Below are 25,957 nucleotides of genomic sequence, written 5' to 3'. Positions count from 1 at the left end.
ATATCAGTGAAACTTGCACTACAGCTGGCATACCCACGAGGTTGCATAAACTAACACCTAAACAGAGCCTGGAGAGGATGGGAACAAAACTTGTGTGAACAGTCATACTCCTCCGTTGAACTGTAAAGCTGAACTGACTTTTTTCTTTTCGAAGTCATTGCAGTCTCAGATACCATATGCAAAATGTGTCAAAATTTCACATTTTGTTTTCGGGTCTTGTTTAGCACATCCCAGTTAACTATACGGAAACTATTTTCTCTACCATTCATACATGAAAGACTCTCAGCCCTTCAGGTATTGTAGAGGTGATTCCAAGCAGCTCATCCTCAAAACTCCTCAGGTAACGAGCAACAGCTCTCAGCCATCCGGTAATAAAATTGAGCTCTCGGCTCCCTTTTCGGTACACTTGAATGACCAACAATAATCATAGCTGATGTAAGAGTTACCAAAGCATACCAAGAAATTATGCTCTATTAACAAGGTACTGTATATACTAAACTATTTTCAATTAAGCCCTTTCATTCAAAAGGAGCAAGCCCCCCTTCTCTTCTTCCACAGAAACATCCAGCTTCACATTCACCACCAAAATGTTTTTATGGAGAATGAACTTCTCCTGATCTTCAGCTGTCAGATAGAATTTTTTAAGATTGACTTTTCTTGCTTCTGGGGACCACCAAAGTTAAAGTTAAAAAGCTCTGTCATGTTTTCCTCTGACAGACTTCCACATTAAAAAAAAATTCAAATTTGAGGTACACAGAGAATTTAGTCACTGCCATGTTTCCTTTCAGAGGCTATTCTGCTTTCAGCTTTTAACTTATTACTGCAATGCACTTTGCAATGAAAGGTGCTATATGAAATTAAATTTCATTCTATTCTTTCAGGGTCAAGGCTGAAATTGAACACCTCTGACAACCTCAGACGTTTCATCAGTATTAATTTCCTGATGGAATCGTCACTGACCTAGCAATCTAAAGTTTCCATTTTCTGAGAATTCTTGGATCACTAACTGTTCATCCCTAGTTTAATCATGACATCTCACTCAAATGGCTTTTACTATGTTTGAAATGGCCAATAGTGATTCATGACAAAAGTGTATCAGTTCCATGATGTCACTTTATGAAGTAAATGAAATTCAACCCCTTTTAGGTTTGTTGGGCCTCAGTCATTCAAAAATGTATGCCACTGTGTAATTTTAATTGCACTAATATTTCTACTGATTTCAGTCAAATCACTCATATTATTGAGCTAAACCATGTACAGGTGTTAAAAAAAAAAAAGAAACAAATGAAAACAGACATTACAGGTATAAAGCTAAGTAATACCAATTACACAGCTAGGTTGCATAGTCAACCAGCCAAAATTTTTAGATTCAAGTGGAAAACTGTAATTTTTGCCTCTGCACGTTCATGTTATGCACTGAATGAGAGCTCTTTGACAAAAGGAACAAAAAAGGTCATTGCGATCACGCAATTAACACCTGTATCATGAACACCCACAAGAATTCAATTCAGGTTATACAGGCATTCTCCAGCAGTAAGCATTATCAGATAGCATTAGCTTTTTGATCAGCCTATAACTTTACATTACCTAAAAATGAAAACAGACTTCTGTTAGGCAATTCTGTCATCTCAAAGCACAGGAGCAAGTTACAACATCCTTAGAATACAGGCCTTAGGCTGGCTGGAGAGAACAAAGCATCCTTCCCCTTCATCCTGAACACCACCTTGAGAGACAATGCCCACCTGCCAAAATACTAAAATACTACTTGGATCAGTTGCTAGAAACCATTACTAAATGAGATCCTGAAACAGTTTCAACAGCTACTACCAAACACCATGGGAATAAAAAAGGTGCAACCACCAGCAGGGGTGATCCCAACAGCACCCTGTTGAAAGACAAACAGCTAAGTGAATTCAGAAGAACTAGCCGTTGCATGAAGCTTAGTCTGTGTCCGTGCTTATCACAGACAGCAACATGATATAACGCATGGCTGGGAGCCAGAGTCTGTAAATACTACTACTGGATGTAAAATCCAGAAATTTGACATTAGTATAACAGGCAAAACCATCTATTTTAGGGAGAAACATAATTCTATATATCTCATTTCTCAACCTGTGCTGATGAATATACCTAATTGCAGCTGTTGATAAAAGGGACTGCAAAATGTATTCATGTAAAGCTATGCAAATAAGTCTACACTGACCTTTATATAAAATTAAATATCAAGGCTTTTCTTATGCTAATTCAGTGTATAAGTCAGGAGCAGAAGAATAACCAATTTTAAGAAAAGGAATTAAATTTTCATTAATGTTCCTATACCTGCAGTAAAAAAATATGTACTGCATGCAACTGCTCTGCAGGCTCTGTAGCTGAATACCCACATTATTACACTGTAGCATTTCTATCTAAATAGACAAGGTAAATGGCTTCTCTAGAGAAGATGCTGTGTGCACTATCATGTAAAAATTAAGGCATACTCCCAAGAAACACACAAAACAATTCCATCTGTCTTAAGTAGGGATATACGAAGACTAAAACTAGTAATCACTGTACTTTACAAACACAGTGTCTTACTGACTACAACACAATAACAGGTATTATACTGAAAATCTAACCTTCTCTAAACTCATTTGTTTCTTTTAAATTACGTGTTCTTGGACCCACCTGTGAAAACTGGGAGGTTAATTATGATAGTACATTGCATAACTCCACAGCTAAATGCTGAAGTAGTTCTACATAAATGCCATATGTTTGTCTTGGAAAAACTAAAAAGATTAATTAGGAGGCCAAGCCTAAGACATTGGAAAGTAATACTCTGAACATAATTAGATCATTACACTGTGTACTATGTAAATTGAAGTTTTAATTACTAGGTAAAACACTAGTCATGGTAAAAAAATAACAATCCAAAATTCTAAATTGTGTGCACCAAACTTATTTTTTACTGACATTGCTTATAAAAAGACACTATGCACATGCCAGTCACAAAAAAAGCCATTTAAACTTGTTACATGTTTTTGATAAAGGAACTACCTGTTAAGCATTTCAGTCCTGTTCTTCTTTTACCAACATTATCCTCACCTATTTAAAATTGCCCGATCACATCAGTAAAGAATAAACTCTAATAAGCAAACTATAACTAGGAAGCAGAGTAAGGAACCAGCTTGAAGTCAACTGAACAGTCTAAGGTCCTTCCAGAGACTGAGTTGCCACTTCTCCGTCTCTGAATCTGGTCTAGTCCAGCCTTCCACTTTTAGCCCACTCCACTACAAAGCATCATCTCTTACAGCCTCCACTCTCCTGAAGAGCATAAAGGGTTAATTTGGCCTGATCCATAGATCATCAATGGTAAAGAGAGTTTTTCCATCAAATTCAATACACTCTGGACCATATCCAGAACATTAGTTACTTTACTCACCACATATTCAAACACAAGTGTCAAGGTCTCCTTGGTGTGAATGATGTCATGAAGCAGCACAATGTTAGCGTGTTTCAATCCTTTCAGAAGAGAAGCTGAAAAGCAAAACATACATGGTATCTTAAAAAGGATCCAAGTATTTTACTTTGGTTGGCTTTTTTTTTTAGTAACTCAGATGATTTTTTTTGACATCTGGGTTTCATAAACTGACAACCAATAGTTGTACTTTGTTATCTTCTATGTCCATGAGCTCCACGCAGTGTGTTTGAAGATCATGCCTTCCCATTCAGTGCCATTTTCTCCACCTTGTTGGTCAAACTTAACCTCACTTTGAGGCAAAAATGAGCTGCGGCAAGAGATGCTTTCCTTATTCAGCCTCCTCTAAGTGAACCAGTCACTCACATCTGATCAACCAGACACCAAGTTCGCTTCTAGACTCAAAGATAATTTTTCATCTCAGATAAAAGTCAAGCATGTCTTTTCAAAACATCACCTTTTCTATCCAACACAACAGAGCTGCTTTCTAAACAAAGTGCAACATCTATCCTAAGAACAGTGTTTTAAGCAATAATTCTCCTTTCCCTCAAACATAAGACAGGTTTGATGGAATCATTTGTATTAGCTCATGAGAATAAATACATGGTGTTTTCTCACCATATTTTTTTTTTAATGGCACTAGCTCATGTTTTCAGACTACTGACAAATAAAGACTTACCCAGTGAACTTCCAGGTGATCCCCTTCACTAAATTTCTTTTACACCATAATACATATTTAATGTTCATACCATATTACATATTTAATGGGCCACAAGACATGGCATATTTTAGCAATATATGCTGACAAGCCATGTGTTGTTACCCATGTCAATTCGTTGGTGGTGCCTTGTCATTTCATGCATACATCAGAGCAGGATGATCAGACACCACAGCAAAGTTAACAATAGATACAAAGACATGCAAATGAGTGGCATATTTCTGTACTGAATAATGTGGAACTTTCTTTTGTCACCCTTCTTCTTTTGTCAAAGAAAATAATGAAACACCAAACAGTTATCTCACTCCGCTACTGTGCAAAATGGAAGCTAGGGGGCTTCCAGGGCACTGTTACCCCCTGCTGTCCTATAGAGCTCCATCAGCCTGAGGTAACTTCAGGGGTCATCTGGCTTTGAATTAGGGTAAGTACATATCACCTCTCATACTGGTCTTTAAGAGATCGATCTGACAAGCTGATCACTCTAGGAAGCAACACAACAGCAACATGTGATCTGGCTGAATCGGTGTTCCTCTACAAGCATCCTCAGCAGCAAAACTTTGGAGTTCACGCGAGGCAGAAGGTAGACTGCAAAGGGGAAAATACCGTACAGCAGCTTCAAAGTGAGTATATCACAGATATCCTGATGGCAGGATTGCAAACCTGCGAGCAAGCTCCATGACCACAAATAAGGCAAACCTTCCACCTGGCTGAAGAGGCGAGAAGAAATCTTTCAAAAGAGATTGCTTTGGCCTGCACTCCACAACTCATGCTATTCAGAGAGTCAGCAGAGAGGAATCTTTCCTGTGCTCTGAATACATTGCCACTGAGCTGTAAATCAGCTATTGCAATTACAATTATTCTTTTTAAACTTTTGCTCAGTGCATCTCTAGTAACTTTTAACATTCCACGAATCAAGTAGAAGCTTTTTTCTCAAAGGAAGAGCCTTGCACAATTTTCATAGGAACCTCATCTTAAGAATTTGGAGAATTTCTTGGAGTAAAAGCTCAGAGAGATTTGGCTATGTTAGTTTTTTTAAAGGACAAGAATGAAAAATTGCTACTGAAGAAGGTATGGATACAAACAACAGATAAGCAGAACAACTGTTCCAAAAGGTATCCTCTACCAGAAATGAGACCTTTTAAACTGGGAAAACCCCGAGAAGAGTTCACCTGCAGTAACTGAGCTTTTACCAGCTCTTCCCTCCAACCCTGTCAAATGACCACACATACAGAGAGACTGGGAACATAACAACTGCCTCCTAGCAGAGCTTGTGTTGAACTGTAATAGTATTTATGACCTCTGTCAGCTTTTGCTGTTCAGATCATCACCTGAGGCCTTTAATTCCTCTAGCTGGCCATTACTTTGTTGCTAAAATCTGTATGTGGGTCATTAAAGCTTAACTAGTACATTGAAAGCAGCTTACCCTGAGGTCTTTGCAAACACTGCCTTTCCTCTTCAGTCCCCTCCCTCACTCTTCTTTAACTTCTCTTAACATCCAAGTCTCCCCTTTTACAGCCTCAATATTCAACATCTGCCATATATTACAAGAACTACAAAACATCACCTGCAGGGTAAGATTTCTGTCTTCACCATTAGTCCAAGTGAAACACAGTAAATAATATAGCACAGAGAGCAAAATCTTAATTGCACTAATTTTACACTGTGGAAATAACAAGCAATTCCACTATCAGTTTACATTGTGAGAAACCAAGCATAACTGGTAAAAGTAAGAGAAATACCCTGTGTGCTCTTCTATCAGGACTGTTACTGGTAAGATTGCCTGTCTCTGTGAAACCACTGCTTTGTTGCTTAAAAAAAGGGGGGGGGGGGGGGGTGAGGAAATAAAAAAGAAAAAAGTTCTCTGAAATAGATATCCTCTACAGAGTACTTTAAAAACAAAATGAAATATGAACCGATGGTGCTCGGTGTGTTTTTTTCCAGAAACATCCCCTTTCAGAACAAACAACCGATACACCTCTTCTTTTTGCTCGAAGGGGATACAACTTTGGATGAAATCCACTAATTCAAAGACAAAACCCAGAAATTCACATCCAAGAGAATGAAAAAGAGTCCAGGGAATCTATCAGCATCAGCCTGAGACAAGCTTGACTTCACCTTTGAAGGTGCCAACACAGCTGCTACTGGCGCTCAGCGAGAAGTCAGGTGCTGCTGTGCCTGGTGTTACTTCTAGAACAAAACAATTCTCCCAGAGAATGCCATCTCTGTCCAGTGATTATCACCCACAGATTTCACACAGAGTTGTTTTCTTTTAAGATAAAAAGACTAAAATATTGTTGGAAAAGCATTGCAACAACTCACAAAAGTGAGACCAACGTAGTAGTACTCACCGTATTTTTAGCATGTGTTTTTAAAAACAAAATTATATAATGCTGCTTCAAAACTGCTGGCACTCTGGTTTTTTTACCCTCGGTATTAACTGTAAGATAAACAGAAGGCAGCACTTTTAATTCATTTTCCCAAAGAGTTTTGAGGAGACGCAGCAGCAAATAATGCTAAAATGCTTTTTTAAAACACTTTGGACAAAATATTATACGCGTATGAATGGGCAGGCACTTGTTCTGTCACCTGTGTTTGCACATTCCCTTACAGCAAATTCTAGCAGTCAAAAACTGGGCAGAGGAATTGGTGACATACTTCAAGAATTAACAACAACCAAGATGATAAATTTCTGTGACTTGTACATAAATTCATGACCTGAGCCACTAAAAGTACCAACACTCAGCACTTCTCCATCAAGGGCTAATAGCCATATTTGCATACCTAAAGGAAACACATTGTGTTTGCTTGAATAACCATCACAGACTTCTCCTCCAACAAGGGGATGCTCTCATCTATTATGACCTCCTGGCAAGATGCCTTATGGCTTGTGTTGGTCAAGGAGCTTTTTGCTGTTCCCAGATGAGCTGGGTTCTAAAGTATGCTCACTCCATGAGCAAGCCAAGCCAGCTGGACTGCAGCCAACTCTCACCCAAAACCTGAGTAGCATCAGTAAATCAGTGCTTTGCTCCCTGCAGGGTTTACAGCATCACCTCAAGCCTGACACTCCATTAACAAAGCCGTGTGACTTTTAGATCAGCCTTGACGTACCTCTAAAAGACTTGGAGTGTTTTGAAAAAGGCTATTTCAGCATGCCCATAAAGAAACATTTCACAGCTGTATGTCAAAATCAACAAAAGTAACTATTACCGTTGACTCCCGGGCCACATGCAGGAAGAAGAACTTTTCACCAGCAGCACTAGCAAAGATGGTACTTTCGGACATAGCAAGTCCATTAAGCTTGAACATTAATTATGGTCCTTGGATCATTCTACCGCAATTAATTCAGTCTTGCAATTCCTGACTACCATCTTCTTACTTTGTGAAAAATCACAAATCTCCACTGTGGCCTTAGAAGAATCGCCTATGATTTCCAAATTGTCTGATATTTCAGTGACCTGGAAGCTTTTCTGAGCAGTAGCAGAAGAACTCAACCTCATACTGCTCATACTCACCGTAATGTACATCTGCTGTTGATACTCTCTCGGATTTCCTACTATATGCAAAGGCTGTGATATTCCCATCATTTTTCTAAAACGTATAGCTATGAAAATGCCTGCTTTGCTCAGTTGAGGTGTCCTCTGGGGCTATCGTGCACCAGTGCTCACCATTTCCCATGCTATTCCTCACACACGGTGTTCACCCTTTCTCACTGTCACTCCAGCAGGACGTCCCTCATTAGGAGAGTTTTACTCTTGAAGCCAGTACATCATGACAGTTTGCACCTACCTAATATTGTTAACGTGACGGCGCATCTTTGCTGCCCTGTTTAATTTCTGAGACACCAAAGCACGCACATACTAGTCAGTAACACAAATTTGTGAAGCAAGTAATTTGTTGTGCTTCAGAGCCAAACAACGTATCTGTAAAATTCAGCGCTTGTCACACTCTGCAGACACAACGGTGCTCTCTGACAGAGTGCCAACTTCCTCACATAAACAGTTGGGTTCAGTCTCTGAGCTCTCCTGGAAAGGCATTTTTAGTGAGAAAACATTCATGGGTTTTTTCCCCTCATCATGTCTTCTGAACAAACACACAATTTTTAAAATTTGGCCTCGGAGCACAATGTCCCTTATGCTTCTCATCCACTTCCCACACAGCAGGACTTTCTGTGTGCAAAACGCTCCTTACAATCCTAGCACAGAGACAGGAATTCAGCACTCTGTTGGTTTTGCAGTAATAAATGTTAGAAATTTCCTCCTCAGAAATGCAGTCCCCAAATCTACACTTCACTATTTTCCAGTTTACTCATCTGAAATAATTTACTACAAGCAAATAGCTTTGCTTTCCTACAACAATACCCTAATACAACAAAATTCAATTCAGGGAAAACTATACATCCTAGGTAACACCACACTGACCACAGACTTCCCATCTTCTCACCACAGGATATATTCTGCAGATTAATCATTATTTGTAATCCCAAGTAGTTGATTTTAAAGCTGCACACACATAAATGCACAGAATGGGTCAACTTCCACTCTGATCTTAGTGGACACAATGCAATAAAGATATATAGGTCACTGTTCAGCTTTGAAAAATTTCTAGGAGGAAGTTTCTTAACAAATTTCAAAAGAATCTGTGAGCTACAGGAAGAACAGAAAAAGCATCAAATTGTTCCAGTGGGTTATGATGTAGGCTTAGCTGAATTACCTTCTTTACAGCCAATTCCAACCTCACGACAGTCTCTGCACGATTTAACAAATGGTCCTTACTCTAGTTTTCATTAAGTTAAAAAAAAAAAAAGACAGTCTGGCATTAAGGAAGCACACAGTGCCTCACACCCTTGCAAGAAAGGATTTGCTAGTGCTTCAACTGCCCGCTGCTTTGCTGGAGGGACTACATGGATCACATTAACTGCATCTACCTCCTCAGGCTGAAATTCAGACTGACATGAGTGGGTTGAACTTTTAACCAAGTACTTCTCTTATTTGTGAAATTTCTACTTGCTGCTCCTTCTTGGAAGTGTACTATGTTATTAAAGAAGAAATACAGAAAAAGAGCGTGTGTAACAACACATAGGCACTTTCAGAGGTTCTTCTCACTATGGCTTTAGTCCCCTAAGCAAAAGGCAAGTCACAAACCTGCTGAAACCTCTTTGCCTATTGAACTGGAACAAAGCATTTGGAAGGACTGATCAAATAAGCTCCAAAAAGCACTACAGTATATTATTCTAACAGATATACAGAAGATTGCTGCCATATGAAATGAATGTCTCTTTCATTATGTTCTAGATAGAAATTTATGTATTGTGTATTGTTCCCAATGCTCTTCAGACACAAGTACAGATGGAGGTTAAAAATAATGAGACATCGTCCTATCAAAGCCAGACTCTCACGGAAAAAGACTGTAATGTGCTGCTCCTATCTTGTAGCAGCCAGTCATGTCTTGCCTTCACTGTCAAGTCTAGTATTCAAGAGGAGGAAACTGTTTAAACCAAAAATATGTCAGCCTGTACAGAAAACAACCCTACAATGCGAGTAGCATGTGAAAGCAGGAGTCTTTCTATTACTTTTTTATGCACGTATAGCATGACTGGGGCTAGTAGTGCAATCTACTAATAAAACTGTCACTGGTTGTTACTAGCCTTGTTATCTTGCTGAATTTCAGACAGTTTTCATATAAATATCATCTACCTTAGGATGTCTTCTTTGGAAGTTTTCAGTCTAAACAGTTCCTCCCATCTCTCAAAAAACAGGCTTTAGTAACAACTTCTGTAATCCACTGAGTAACTTTCCCCTTGAAAAAAAACAACCTCTGAACCCCATGTTTTGGAGTAGACACTCAAAATCTGGAAATACAGAGACCTTTAAAATAGGAATACACATTTTTCCATCTCCATGAAAATCCTCTAAATTTGGTCAAGTTATAAGCTTTTGAAATTGTCTCTTTGGGTCAGACTGACTCTCAGCAGTGTGAAAGGAAGGAGGAATACAGAAAAGGCGAGACGGTACGAGAGGCTGTGATTCACGGTGGAAGCTAGGAAGGCTGGGTAAGGAGAAAGAAAAGCCAGAGCACAACCGAACAGCATTCACAGGTGGCAAAACACAGTATGTGGAAAGTAAGAGTGTATAGACAAGACAGAAAAGAGACAGTACGCAGAGCATGGGGTGGGCAAGCACTCACACTTAGGGGGACGTAGACAAGAGCCTACAGACACTAGCACATTCTCCACTGACGCCCATAACAGAACCCAAGATTCCCACAGATTACCAGTCCAATGCTCTGAGCAGGAATCAATGAAAATGCTTGGCAGTTTTCCTCATTTTCCTCCAATTTCAGTCTACAGACAGAAGCAACCTATGACAGCTACCAGCTAGCATTTTAGTTCAAGCAGGACGTGTCCATGTGAGAGCTTGCAAACATGATGAAACGTTGGAGTGCAGATACAACACCAGAAAATGGAATACAGATTTCCAACTACTTTTTCAAACACTGAGAAAATTACATAAACAAAAATCCTAATTAAAATCAAGAATGCCATGCCAAGCGCTCAAAGCAAGGATGGACTACAACTATAAGGGCTTCTGCAACGCTAACTCAGCTTCTCCAAGATACACATTCCTGAAGTCACTACTGTGAGATAAGCCAGGTGTCCTGGTTTCAGCTGGGATAGAGTTAACTGTCTTCCTAGTAGCTGGTACAGTGCTATGTTTTGAGTTCAGTATGTGAAGAATGTTGATAACACTGATGTTTTCAGTTGTTGCTCAGTAGTGTTTAGACTATAGTCAAGGATTTTTCAGCTTCTCATGCCCAGCCAGGGCACAAGAAGTTGGCACAGGACACAACTAGGGCACCTGACCCAAAGTGGCCAACAGGGTATTCCATACCATGGGACGTCACATCTAGTTTAGGAACTGGGAAGTGGGGGCGGGGAATCGCCGCTCGGACATTAGCTGGGTGTTGGTCAGCGGGTGGTGAGCAATTGTCCTGCGCATCGTTTGTACATTCCAACCCTTTTATTACTACTGTTGTCATTTTATTAGTGTTATCATTATCATTATTAGTTTCTTCTTTTCTGTTCTATTAAACCGTTCTTATCTCAACCCAGGAGTTTTACTTCTTTTTCCCGATTTTCTCCCCCATCCCACTGGATGGGGGGGAGTGAGTGAGCAGCTGCGTGGTGCTTAGTTGCTGGCTGGGGTTAAACCACGACACCAGGGTACAAGCTTTCAGCACACAGCTGCTTCGTATCTATCTTGCATTTATCTCGCACTTTAACAACATGTAAGTTCACAGCCTAACTTATCGTGCAGTGACCAACTTGTGTGCTTGTACCCATTAACTGTTCCCAGCTCTTTCATTTTTTTTTTCACAGATGGAAGAAGTAGTTGCTTAAATTTTATTTTTATACAGGCCCAGGTATGAACTTGATCCAGCTTTATTGTCCAGCTTCGGTGGACCTTGCTGGGACCTTGCCCATCCATCAGAGAAGCTGAAAAGTCCACCAGGATCAAGTCAGAAGAAAATCAACCTGATCTTTACCCTTACCTCTACCATTAGCTGAGCATCACATTAAGTCACTTGAGCTGATATCATCACCACGTTCCTCATTTTCTGGGCATTTCAACTTCTGATCTTCATTCACACTTATCAGAACCACAAAGCACACACAATTATTACAGAACCCCAAGCAACACTGTACGCTGATATTACCCAATGCTATGCAAATACTTTGAAAGTCATATCAAAATCATCATTTAAAAGGACTCTCAGCAAGCGGGGTGCTGAGAAGATGAACAAATATTTAAGTAGTCAGAGTACAGTGACGAGTGTTCTAGAAAATCTCAAAACCATCTGTGTTTTAATAATGCACAGTAGGTGCATATAGCTAAAGCCACCCATCAAGAACACAGAATTAAATTAAACATTCATCATCCAACACAGGCAGAGATCCCACAGCAGGAGTGAACATGGTGCTGTTGTGTAATTAAGGAATGAAGAGTACAAGTAGAGGGATCAAATTAAGTTTTCACAGGTAAACTTAATTCTGACAACTTCTGAATGATTGACTTTGCAACCATAATAAAGATACTCTGCTGTAAATGGTATACCTGCAGTAGTAGTACTACACTGTCTAAATGATGGACTAAATACTGAGTACCAGTACTGAAACTTGTCCCCTGCTGAAGTCGGTATGAGTTTTGTTACTCATTTTTCCTAATGCATCAATACGACAAGAAATCACTTAACCGTATGTACCTGCAATGAATAATTTTTTTGTACATAGAAGACCAAAAGGTGTCCCAGGAAAGAATTTAACTGCATTAAATTGAAACCCAGTTGCCTGCCAGCATACTTTAACCACTACTTACAAACGAGGTGTCCTACAGAAAAGCTGTTTTTTTAAAAAATTACTTTTGCTACATTTCTCAGTGGGCCATTTCCTTCAGCAAAAACGCTGCACGAAAAGCAGACAGATTTGTCAGCACACACTTTCAGTGACAGAAAAAAAAGGCTTGTGGCATATGTCTTGCTATTTTTCAAAGAGGGAGTGAGACAGGAGCCTTTAAAGGATCATGTCAATTTTCTTCTTCTGGGTGGGTAAGGCTCAACATGCCTCTTCGCCCACAGCTGGAAAATAACACTGGAATGAACATGGCACCTCTTTGTCTCTTGTGGAATGATTTAGAGGTTAAAGAAAGGCAGTCTCAGTAGAGAGCTGGCAAATATTTATTTTTACAAATATTTTAGTAAACAAAATCAATCGCAGTGAAAATAAGGCATACTGTTCTGTAACTGAAAAAAGAATGATGTGGAGTGAGTATGGGAAAAGAACAAGGATTTCGTACTAAAGTGAATTAAATCCAGTCATAGTGTAACATAGACTGAAAAGCAACTAAAAATAATGAACAACTAGATTTTTAAGCATAATTAGAATATGAATAATATCTAGAACATTAAAAAAAATTTAAGGACAGGAAATAACCTTAATTCTGGCTAGATCTCTTTGATGCCTATGATAAGATTCATATTTAATTTTCCTTTCCCATCCAAAAACATGCTAAGCACGCAAACTACAAAATGGCAAGATTCCCTCAAGTAACTTGTAAACTAATTTCCAACATGAAAAAAAAAAAGCAATAAAGAGATGAAGCAAGCTGGCAGACACTACAGCAGCAAAACCCAGTGTTAATTCAAATGAAGGTTAAATTTTTTTCCAGACTAAATCAGGTGAAAGAGTTTGTATCAGAAACTGCTAGCAATGCTGTACCACCAACAAAGCCCTTTGGTGCCAACACTACTGGTCATCCACTTTGCAATCACGTCATCTGAAAATATGGTTTAAGCATTCTGTTCACATATAAAGGCCCTATCTGCTCACTAGGAATAGATACACTATCCTCCCCTGGCTTTGCCCTGTGGTCTCTGGGTATTGCCTTGGTTCTCACCCTGTCATTTAATTGTCATTTACTCTTGCAGTTCATAGCACCCATCAACAATGTTAATTGAATTTAAGGTGCAAGCAATTGGGAGGAAACAGAAAACCAGGACCCCCAGGATTTTTGCTGTATTCATCCTGGAATGTACCTGAATCTAAATCAGGATGACTGCAAACTTCACAAATTTACATTTAAATGACAGTGAAGATCTGTATTACCATGTCACTGTCTAGAGCAGCATATGCTTATTTAAACCTTGTGGACATTGTTCAACTTTGAAATTTGCATTTTAAAGGACAAAAATTTTCCTTTAAGCAAAAGATGGTAAGACCTGTATGTTTCTTTAAAAAGCAGTTGGCCCTCAGAGAGCAGGAGAGGTGCTAGAACAGAAAAGATGGGATGAAGGAATGTCTCAGCTTCAGAGAGTTGACAGCCACAGCTGATAGTGACAGGGTGATGCAGAAGTTAAGTGATGCTTAGAAGAGACCTAGCTGAGGTAAGCTAGTCATTTCTATCCTCCTAGTTTTGCTAAAAACACCCCCATAATTTTCAAGTACAGATTCACAATTACCTGTGTAGATGCATGATGCCAACCAAACTATGGATCTAAATCCATATTGGATGGCATTCTGAGCAACAACATAATTAAAACACACCCAAGAAATGTGAGAAAATACATTAAAGGGATCTGCCAGCATAACCCATTAACACCACAGGTGGTAAGAATTTTTTTTTTTTTTTAAAAGGCCAACTCAACAGCCAACAGCTTGTCTGTCTACTACATACAGATATAAAACATCGCTTCCCAGCCCCCTTGAAAATATACTCAGTTCTTCCATCCTGTTGTGTCATGCATCAATTACAATTACAGCAATTTACTGTTTGCTTTTCCAGATAAAATTCTTTTTACAGAATCATAGTAATTAACAATGACAGTAGCAAAATTGATAGCACTGCCTCTTAAAGTACCAGTTCCTGTAAGATGACACTATCCTATTGCCTTGCCAAACTTTAAACAAATGTCCTCATCTTTTACAGTTTGTGTCTAACAGTGTTTGTTCCAGTCAAAACAGGTCAGCCTTTCCCAAGAGAGGACTAGAGAACAAATACACTCTTTAATGTTGGTGACCTTTTCTTCAAACAGTTCTCAGATCTCATGCATTGAAAGGCGGCCTTCAAAAGTTACACGTCAGGTCAAGGACACACTTTTTCTCGTTTCTGTGAAAATCTGCCCAATTTGTCAAAGTTTACATCTAGTCAGTGGAAAATTGTACTTGAAAGCTGCACTTCACCTGCTAAAATCTCCCAGAGAATCCATCCTCCCTGAGCACACTTAAATATTCAGATATTTCTGGCTGAAGCAGAGGAATTTTGAGCCAAGTAGTCTGGACTCCAACATCGGTTATAGATGTGACAGTGTCAGTGGCAAAACTCTTCTGACAGTTTCCCCCAAATCACAATCCTAAACCTGTTGTTGGCTGAACACATCTCCAAGCCCCTTGCTCCATTTCTGCTCCCCCCTCTCTTCAACCCTGCTAATGACAAAAAGTGTGGGAAACACTAGCCCTCTCCAAGCAGACTCCCCATCTCCATCCCATAGGCTCCTGGCTGAGACCAAAGTTACCAACCCTTCCCATCTTCCTGTTACTGCTTTCTACATCTTGTGCTGCTTTGAAAGACCTCTGTAATTTGCATTCTTCCAGACCCACTGTTGTAGTTGTAATCCTCTTCCTGGGATTCTCACACCAACATCTATTCTTAACTGCCATTTCTCCTAGTTCTCCTCTCTACCACTGCCCAGGCATGGACAGTGCCAAGCATTTCAGTGGGGCAGTCATCTTCCAGGCTGCCAGAGCACAGTAGAAAGGGGAGCAAGAAGGCTAGAGGGAAAGCAGGAGGGGAAAGAGGACAAAAACACATGGATAATGCATGCAGAGCTTTTAACTCTGCCAATATGAGAAATAAAACCACAACTAAATACAAGGGGGGTGTGTGTGTGTGTGTGCAATGAAAATTGCCATTTAAAAAGCTAGTTTCACAAGGGGACCTGAATGCCATTCATAAGCTCAGGACAAGCCAACAAACCAAAAACCCAGAGCTTACATCTTGATTCATCATCCCACATAGTACATGAGCCCTAAGATAAAGACAATTCTTTAGTGGGTCTCTACATCCATCTTGTTTATTATTATAGCTGAACACAAAAGTGACTTGCTAACCAAACATGTGAGGCATGAAGGTTTTTGTCCCTGAGGAGAAAGGGAGCAGAAAACGAGTAGGGCACCTTAGCAAGCAGCAGGATCTATAAGGAGAACTACAACATGCCTAGACCACTGTATTTCTCTATAACTTCCATTTTCAATTAGAAAGACTAAAGCAAATAAAATACTAACAGGTTGTGTGGCTGAATCAGTAAGCAGCAACTCCAGCTGATGAGCTCCTTTGTATTTGCAAAAATCAAGTGAGGAGGAAAATCAAACTTTAGCTGTTAATTCAATTTGACCAAGCACAGATTGGACTAGAACACTCAGTATATCAGTAGGTTGCCAATACGGGACCTGAATATCACAGAGCTACTGGATATCATCTCCTTATAAATATATCAGTATCGCATGGTCAAAGACGAGACTATCATCTCACCAACTGAATGCAAACAAACCTGCCCAACACAGACACAAGACTCCTCAGTGATATGCAACTGCACATAAGTTCAGTGCAACATAATAATAATAATAAAAGTTCAGTATAAGCAACAATATTATGCACGTAACACCAAGGTTCAGGAATATAACAAAACCATCGCTGCTTTGAAGTAGTTTCTGAACCTCTGAAAGTCTTTGGAATGCGTGTTGCTCTAAATAAGCCTTTTCCAAGCAACTCTTGAAGCAAGCTCATCTGCAACAGTATTTTGAGATACTGCAAAAGGTCAAACACATTTTTAGTTTCTGCAACTAAAAGTGAGAACATCTTAATATGCAGGAAAATACAGCTCAAGCACTATGAAGTCCTTGGAGCTCTTTACTAGTGATTTGCTGCTTATCATCACCTCATCCCAAGTAAATTAAATAATGACTTCAACAAAGCCACCAAATTTTGTGGGTTGAGTTTTTCTGCCAAGAGAACACAGTCTGACCTGAAAAGGTCACAGGAGTTAGGACAGAAGCAAGTACCCATTGACACTAATGAATTTCTTTCCTCCATCAGCATGGCTAGTTAGCTTGTATGCTACATCAGACACTTTGCAATAGTAAACTGTACCTCTGAAGGAACTTATTAAATGAGGAATATTAAATCCCTGTTCCAACACATGCCAGAAAGCTTTGGCTACAAATCAAGAACTGATTACATCCAAAAGTCTAAGAGCACATTCTAGTTCAGATATGCATGTTAAAAAAGTGGCAGCCAAAGTGCTAACACTCACAGGGCTAAACATCCTCCTTAAATTCCCACCTTAGTTCAATATTTCAAATAGCACCAGCCCTATGAAAGCAGAACAGAAATGAAATGTTCCCAAACAGAAAAAGAAAAGATCAGTCCATGAAACGGGCACAGGAACGCCACTCACTTATTTCTAATTAGGGCTCAGCATCCCACCGATGACAGATCACAGACTTCAACAGGCCCATCGAAATGCCTCTTCCCCAGCTGATTAGGATGCCTGCATTTGACAACCTGATAACATTTGAAACAAACAGACAAGATCTCCGCAGATAAACAAACCTGGTCTGAGGCAGTAAAACACATTCCTCTCCCAAAGCTCTCTGTGACCACAATAAGCTACATGTAAAACATTAAGAACCATTTATTTGAGAAGCAACTATGGTTGGGTATCCATATCTTGAAGGTATCTTTAACCTAAACTATACAATGACTGCTACACATCATAGGAACTGCAGGGGTGTCACTGCCATGAAGAACTGTATAATTACCTGCAGATATTTTTCCAATTTTGTTGGGCTTTAACAAGTGCTGTTAATAAAACCTAGTCCTTTTGTACAGTTTGGCTTTCATTTCAGTTAAGGAACTTTTATAAACTTGTTTACATAATTCTCAAAGATGTGGATTTATAATTCTGTCAATGATTTTACAAGGTTAATGGCCTCAGTAATTAAAACAAATGAATGAGAAACTGAACTACTTGAAATTTATGCACTTCAGTCAAGCATAAAAACAGCAAACTCTGCAAAGAACTTGAACCTATGAACCAGAGTAAAACCCACCTTTTCGCTGACAGCTCCAAACCAACGTACAGAAAGGGACATACTCCTTTTAACAGTATGCTTAGACTCTGAAGTGTTTTGAAACCTAAAATCCTAAGAACAGAGATTAACACAATTTCTATTCTAGTTTCCAGACCTGGGTGCATCTGAGAAATACTTCTATTCCAGAGGTATAATTTAAAGTAAACAAACAAACACACACCAGAATAAAACTCATACTGTGATACTGAAGGCTCAAAAACATAGATTCTGTCTTCAGGAGCACATCTATTATCCAAGATGGTTTTAATTTAATTTAAATATCACTTTATTTTTTTATTTAAACGTCAAGCTTTTAATTAGTAAATTCTTAAATAAATGAATTTAATTAGAACTAAATGGCACTGATAATAAAAGCTCCAAGTCCCTTACTCAAAAAAAAACAACCAACCAACTGAATCCATCTAAAAGGAAGTCAACCGAGACTTGAAAATGTCACAAAATTTGTTTAAAAATTTCATAACATGCCTTGATAATCTTTTTATTTAATTAGGTGACATACATTAGCAAGTAAAAGGCTAGATCACATCATACTCTTTTTTTAAGGTCAAATAACCTGAAGTTGCAATAATTATAAGCTAAATTTCTTCATGGAACTAAAACTTTCATCATCCAAACTTCACTAAAGAACTTGATTTAACAGCAATAACACATCAGAAGTTCACTCTAGAAAAAAAGAAAGGAATAAAATCCCCTGATACTTCAGGGTTTTTTTAAGGTCTAGAGGTTTCCTATTGCCTCAGAAAGGTTAGAAGTTGCTTCATGCTCTTGAACTCTTATCGGGAGTTATTCACATGCAAAGAAACAAATTCTTTGAATGTGACATTCTACCTTGTTGTCCACAGCCATAAAAATGGATGAAAAACATGAATGCATGGGCTGATGGTGAGATGGTAAGTTTATTAATGCAATTCATAAGCCTCTTGGACTACTGGCAGAAATCCGACAGAAAGTTGTTAAGAAAGTCTTGAACCCATTATCCACAGATATATACTCTTATAGGTTATTTAGTTTGACCTCCTCAATAGAAGGAGCAATTTTCAAGCTCATAAATTTTTACTGAGCATATTTTTAGGAAGACATCCATCCCCTTGCAACAGCTCAGCTGTCAAAGTGCCCCCAACCCTCATGCACATTTGGTAGAGTGGGAAGTCCATCTAATCCTTATGCTGATAACTTAAGCAAAGCCTGTTTAATCAGGCTTTGAATGGAGCCTATACATTGATCCCAAACCTTTTCTTTTGCCTTTATATAGATTTGTACTTATTTGTGCAAGCAAGCCTGAGAGACAGCAGCATACAGACACACATCAATACCAATCACTTAAATTCTGTTTGAGCCACAGCTACAATCCTTAGCTTCTCCACTGGCATGCAAAATAAAGCATTTTTGATTATGCAAATACTCCTCTGCTTTGTGAATAGGGCCTCAAGTGATTCAAATGTTAATTCTGTTAGAAATCTTGATGCAAACCAGTATTTCAACCATGTAAGCTTTATAACCAAGACTTCCTGAGAAACACATAATTGCAAATTGCAAAATATCTTTTAGGACCACAAATACATTGAGATAAAGTAACCTGGAAAAGTGTGAAAGTTCTTTACAGCTTTTTGTCAATGGGCCTACAACCTGCAGGGCTTTGCTTTGAGTTAGATGCCCCTTCAGGAACTGGCAGTTTCCTACTGGCAGCAATGTAGGCACTGCTACATTAAGAACACCAGAAATGAAACAACAAAAGCAGATTTTTACCTTGTCCAGAGTTTAATGTGCTAAATGTTTGGGGGTTGTGTCTTTTCCCTCACACAATTCAGTGAATGTTTGTATGAAAATGTTCTTGCCAGTATCAGCCACATTTTTCGAGCCCTTACAGCACACAAAAGAGCAAGCATGCGTCCTGGATTTCAAAGAAATAGGGGGAAAGGGAAGTGAGTGCGTGTGTGTGTGTGTGTTATCCTGCCATTTGAGGGTAAAATGTGTAAAACATAAATTACATTTTTTTCCAGCTATAAAATTTTGGAAATATTTGGACCACATAGAAGTAGGTCAATTTTGACTGCTTCCAAACTAGAACTTCAAAATATATTGACTTAACATCTTTCTTTTTACTTTGAAAGTCCAGTTTTGATTTTTTTTTCCAGTCAGTTGTATTTAACCTGTCACAGCAACTTGGGTTACTTTGTCCTTTCAGGTTTTAGGAGATATGAGGGAAGGGAGGATGTTTTCAGATGGAAGCCAGCCACACTGGCACTGCTATCACCCAGTCTGTGAAGCTAGCATGGTGTGCACCAAGATTCCTACCACCCTCTTGACTTTCTTGATTGCTTCTGCTTAGGGAAAACAGGGTGATAATTAAGACTAAATAAAACCCAAGGATATTTGTTATATAATTACCTGAGCTGTACAATTAAGATGGGCTTCAAAGAACTAACTCTCAGCTTAAGTTGCCTATAGACAAAAAAAGGGTGTTAGGAAGTTTCCACAGGAGATCCACAGCAAAATGTTAAGCTGTCATTGACAGTGCAAGTTTTGATCACCTTCTCAAGACAAAATCCACAGCATCCTTATTCGCATTAACCCCTTCCTAACATCCGAAAGTAACAGTCAAAGAAAACTGGTCGGTACCACTTCTGCACTGATTAAGGGAACTCTGAATCAAGCTTCATAAAACAAGGACAGCAAACAAGCCATATCAGTTCAGAACGGATACACATCACCAAGTTTAGCACAGCTAATATATCCTTATTTACAAGGCTTCCTGTGTTCATTTTGTTCTTAGTTCACTTTTCCATTGGCTCCAGCTAAATCGGCTTCTAGCTAAGAAGCTGTGGAAGTTTGTGACAAGTGGCCCAGACCTTAAAAATTCAGAAATACACAGTTCCAGATTCTACAGCTGTATACCCTATAGTGATGGCTTTTAGACTCCACTGTCATGGCTTGTATTTTAATAAATGGGTCAGAGGTGGAAGGTCACGATATCCTATTACCAGTCTCTGAACCATCCAGTTCCCCTTCATCTTAGCAGAAAAATGCAATACATTATCAGCTTCTTTTTTTATATTGCTTATTCGAGAGGAACATTCCAAAGTAAAATAATGTGGATATTCATTTTCATTGCTTTGAAGAAGACAGTAAAGGTCAATTTCTAATTTTGAAATGCTACTCTCTTCATATTGATTATAAAGCCTGAAAGCAGCAACTCCACCCATGCTGCAAGAAGAGATCCCATTATGAAGCACATATTTCAGCTCCATATAATTCCTGAATAATAAATCTCCCACCTCTCCCAGCAAAACCTGAAAAAATTTAACTAAAATGTTTGCAACACAATCTTCAGCCTATGGAAAAAATACAAGAGTGGAAAAGGAGCAGTACTGTCTCCCGAAGGAATGGTCTGACCCAGACTACTATGCCTACAGCATCCAGCAGCAGATAGACCAAAGAAAAAAAGCAGCCTGTGAAGAAACAGAAAACAAAAACAAGGGAGGAAAAGAAAGAATGTATTTTTTTCCTCACATATATAACTTCAGAGTAAGATGTATTTGCTAACGCTTTTTCCACTGTTTTGATTATAACATATTTTTTTTTTCCTATGAGAAAGGTATTAGTGCATGCTTCTTAGCAACTACAGTGGCTGCTGCCATATTTCATGCCAGTACAAAGATGCAGGCTACTGAAAATATTTCCCAAGTATTTCAAAGTTTAGAAAGAACTCGTGCTTAGAATCTTCAGCAAAGTACTGTGATCTAAACATAGCATTTTACCATACTGGGACTTTTTACTTCCCTGACTACACGACATATTTAAGGAAGAACTGAATCATTATCACAAAAGATGGGAATAAAAGGCAGCAAAGCAAAATACTGCAGTAGTCTCGTCCTTTCAGGCTGCCTGTCTTCTCAACTAGCAAGCCTCTTCTGAGTGCGTGGCCCCTTCATTTGCAAATAAGGATCATTCGCCCTTTGATATAGAAGTGATTTATATAGATAGTAAAATAGAATAGTATCTTGTGTCTGGAAAGAGACTGATGGTGCTTAATTTTAGGACCCATTTATAAAGAAGTTACAAATTTGCAATAAACTAGTTGTGTTTTTTTTCAAAGGAAAAAAAAAAGTAGTTATTGTGCTCTGGACAAAAGCATTGAAAACAAAAGCACTGTTGTGGATCCAGCAGTAGCATGTGCACATCTTCATTGTTATATTCGTGTCTAAAGAACCAGGACTGTTTCATACCATATTTCTAAATAAATTACATACATCAGGAGAATTAGGATAATTCGTTCACAAATTTTCTGTGTAAAAAACACAAAGCTGTTCTGATGATGTGTTTATGAATGATGACTGAAGTTAGTAGCAAGAAGATGGTCACACGTCTCAGCCACAACTTCTGATGAAAACAGACATCTTTTGTGGGAAGCATTTTATCTTTATCTAGATGTGGGTACACGTCCAACTCACATTAAACATTCTCTGGGTTGATTAAAGCCAGTACATGGCTCTTCACAAAGAATTTGGTTGTTTGGGGGACAGGGCTAATCAGGTCTGTGTCAAGTCTTAAAGACATACAGGAGACACATGCACACACAGTATATATACACACCCACACACTCCTTTCCATACATACAGCGATGCATCTCCTTCAAGGGGGAGAGATTCAACACCAGGAAACCACACAACCTTCTCATGTCCTTATTTTGCATTCACCCAAATGTCAAACTAGTTCTGCTGAGATACAAGTCACCTACGAGTTTGACATGTGCAAAAAACTATGGAGAAAACTCAAGCTGACTGAACCGGTTCAAACACTGAGTTGCCACCTTGCTCTGGTGCTTTCAAAATCCAGGACACAGCAGTGGAAAAACACACTCAAAACACTCAGAGGTCTTGACAAAGACAAATGTCTTTGTGCAGACTTGAAGTCACCACTTTAATCACAAGGCTAAATGGTACTGTTGCTAAGATTATTCCCTTCACAAAAGGCAGATATAACAAAGAAAAAGCAATCTGAAGAATTGAGGAGACATTTCTTTGCCTCATCACCAGATGATATCAAAGTTTATTTCACCAGGTGGCCATGGAAGGTATTGGCACTTGGAAGAGTGCCTTAGGGCCTCTAAGCAATTCAAGCTGAGATGCCATCACTTGCTAGCAACTCTATTCATATTAACAACCAGCTAGTATCTGTATCACCAATTCAATCCACTCCAACTGGAATATGGCCACAGGGTAAAAAACTAATGCTACCTGGAGCAGGATTAACTTAGCTCTACATTTTAGGTGGTAGCACATGCTATAAGAGGAAGTTAAATTTGCATACAGCATAAAAAGACTGACCGTCACCAACTTCCACTCAAACAAGAAGGCCATGACAGCTGCATAAGGGTTCTGTATGACTTATAGTTACGTACTGCAGTTATATATGAAGAAAGGATTGCCACCCTCCTTTTATCCTCCATATTCTGTAATTGCCATTTTTCTTCTACCCTTCCCATCATATTATGAGGGACAGCAAAAGCAGCAGACCAGATAAATCTGTAAGGCAACACTTCTGACTCCTGCATTAAACAGGGAAGAGAAGAAACGTTTTTTGAGCAGAAGAAAACTGCTCAGAGCCCCCCAGCAGGGCCAAAAGCCAAGTCAGAGAGGCCTGAAACTCAGGTCAGAGGAAACTGTAGGCAAATGCCTTACTGAAAAGGATTCAATAGTGCCCCTGGACTAATGGATTTGTAACCTTCTAGTGCTGGAACTAGCATAAGATCCCTTATCCAACACCTTCCATATGAATACTGAAGATGCACAGACAACTTCTTCAGTGGAAGTAGGGCAGAGTCTGAGAGGTCTACCATTAAGCTAACTGATAACAAGGATGAGAAAAGGATTCCTGATGGCAAAATGATGATATTTAAAAAAAAAAAAATCCTCAGTATATCACCCCATTCTCTTCTTGCTTGAACTGTGCCCAAGAACAAAAGCCAGAAGAAAGTCACATCTTGCACATCAAAGGTACTGAATGAAGATTCAATTGGTACAGCCGTGTTGCATCTCAGCAGGCTACAGATAAAACATTGGAGGGGGAATGGGAGGAGGACAGAGGGGACAGAATATTCTGTGGAACAGATTTAGCTCTATGAAGCTGGATAATTTGGAATTTTCATTTGTACTTTTCAGAAAAGCATGACACTTTTCCCACATGATGGCAGTTCATTATAGAGTTTAAAATTTATATCACAATTCTCAAAGGGAAATACCATCATTTATGTTGCCTTTACACAATCCCAGCTTTCCTGAAGGTTTATAATTATGAGAACCACTAATTTGTTAGAGGGTTAAAAAAAAAAAAAAGGAAACACTAGACTCAGTCTATGAATAGCAAGGAACAAAGAAACAAGCAAGACAGACTTTATCAATCTCTACCATTTCTGAGCACCCTACGTGGACAGAAGCCTTTGTTTGGTCCACCAAAAAGAAGCGAGGAAGGAGCAGAGCACAATTTGGACACACTGAAAAGCAGGATACAACATCACAGAAATCACTTGCACTGTATCTGAGATTGGAAAACTTATCAGTTCTCCCATGTTCATCAGTGATGACCAGAAATTCAGTTCACCTGTTTCAGCCAGTCAGTCCAACTGCCTTCAAAGAAAGGCAAATGAATACTGTCAGTAGAAAAAATTAGCAACCAGTCAGGGCTGGGGAGAACAGCAGCAGGGAAAGCAGAATAATGACGTAAGGTCCTGCTGCGTCGAAGCTCCACATTGCCGAGGATCTAACATGCTTCTCTCAGACATATGCAAATGCACGCACACACACACACACACGCAGGAGAAAGCACAACTGAAATATGATTGAAAATCTGAGCTATTCAAAAAAATGTTCAGTCATAAAAATGCCAGAAATTAAAGGAGATTTTTCTATTATTAATGTTCAGTAAGAATGAATATACACTTCTCTACAACATGACAGCGTATTTAATAATAAAGTAACATCCAAACTTCTCGGAAATTTTAAAAGCTGACTTCATTTCATAAGAAAGGTCCCAGGAACATCCTAGTCAAAATGTACTGTATTTTGAAGCCCAACTTGTCTTAATTTGGCAATCTTGTATTCCCCTTTTATCTTGAAGAAGCATACAGTTTCGGTAAGGCTGCAGGATGCCAATAACAGAAAGAGACCAGACAGAGAAATTAGAATTGCTGGACTTTCTTTACTATTGAATACTTCTTGACCTTAAATATCCAGCGACAAAGTGTCCCACAGGTTCTTGGCTCATGTGTTTTATTTTTAACAACACTGAAAAACAAAGCTGTTATGACTACAAGCTGCACTGGCTTTGCAGGGACTTTACAGTTAATTAAGCTGTAGCTATTTAGCGTGCATTAGGCACCAGCTTTGCCAACTCTGTAGGCAATGAAAATGTTCCCCAAGCTACAGCAAAGCTACTGTCCTTTTCTTTTTTTACTTAAATGCTCCAAAGCAATGTGGCTTTTGGGGAGAGTGAGCTTATCCTCAGACTCTAAAAACATAAAGACACAAACCCCCTATAGTTACTCATGTGACATGCATGCTCAGAATAGTTGTATCTTCATAATCTTAAATGTAATCCCTTGAAGTTCCCCGAGGCTTGTTGAGCCAGACACATATGAAGCTTTTAGGCATTTTAGTTATGGAAATTTAAATTTCTTGACTGGACTTCATGAAGGAAATGTGAAAATCCTCCAAAGTCCTATCACTCAGAAGAAAGCAGCTGTCAATCTTCCTTACTTAAAAAAAAACAACAACAAAAACAAACAAACCAAAAAACAAACAAACAAACAAAAAACCAACCCTACATAAAATGAAGAATAGGATTATTTTTTGTAAGAGGATGATTTAACTTTCAAAAAAAAAAATATTACTCTTTACTGGCAGATGAAGATGGGATTCCCATTGCAATTTTCATGTTTACCTTCTCCCAGTAGATCAACCAACAGTGACTCTTAAAAAAATAGACAGATATTGTTTCACTGTGCCCTTGACCTACAGCATACAACCTTCCAGACCTACTCTAATACAATAAATACGAGGCTTATCACTGTGAGTCATCTAACTAG

At 38.9% G+C, this 25,957-nt stretch overlaps 1 protein-coding gene across 3 annotated transcripts in view; it reads right to left on the bottom strand.

The window, feature by feature from the left end:
* Positions 1–25,957, bottom strand: part of CDK14 (cyclin dependent kinase 14) — a 335,336-nt gene that overhangs the window by 188,204 nt on the left and 121,175 nt on the right. For all 3 annotated transcript variants that reach the window (XM_075048971.1, XM_075048979.1, XM_075048988.1), the window contains one exon: positions 3,419–3,513. In XM_075048971.1, the coding sequence (XP_074905072.1) occupies positions 3,419–3,513 (95 nt within the window). The remainder of the gene's footprint in view (positions 1–3,418; positions 3,514–25,957) is intronic.

The sequence above is a fragment of the Buteo buteo genome, chromosome 2 (genome assembly GCF_964188355.1).
Source record: "Buteo buteo chromosome 2, bButBut1.hap1.1, whole genome shotgun sequence".
NCBI classification, from domain to species: domain Eukaryota; kingdom Metazoa; phylum Chordata; class Aves; order Accipitriformes; family Accipitridae; genus Buteo; species Buteo buteo.
This window is presented reverse-complemented; position numbering and strand designations above follow the sequence as displayed.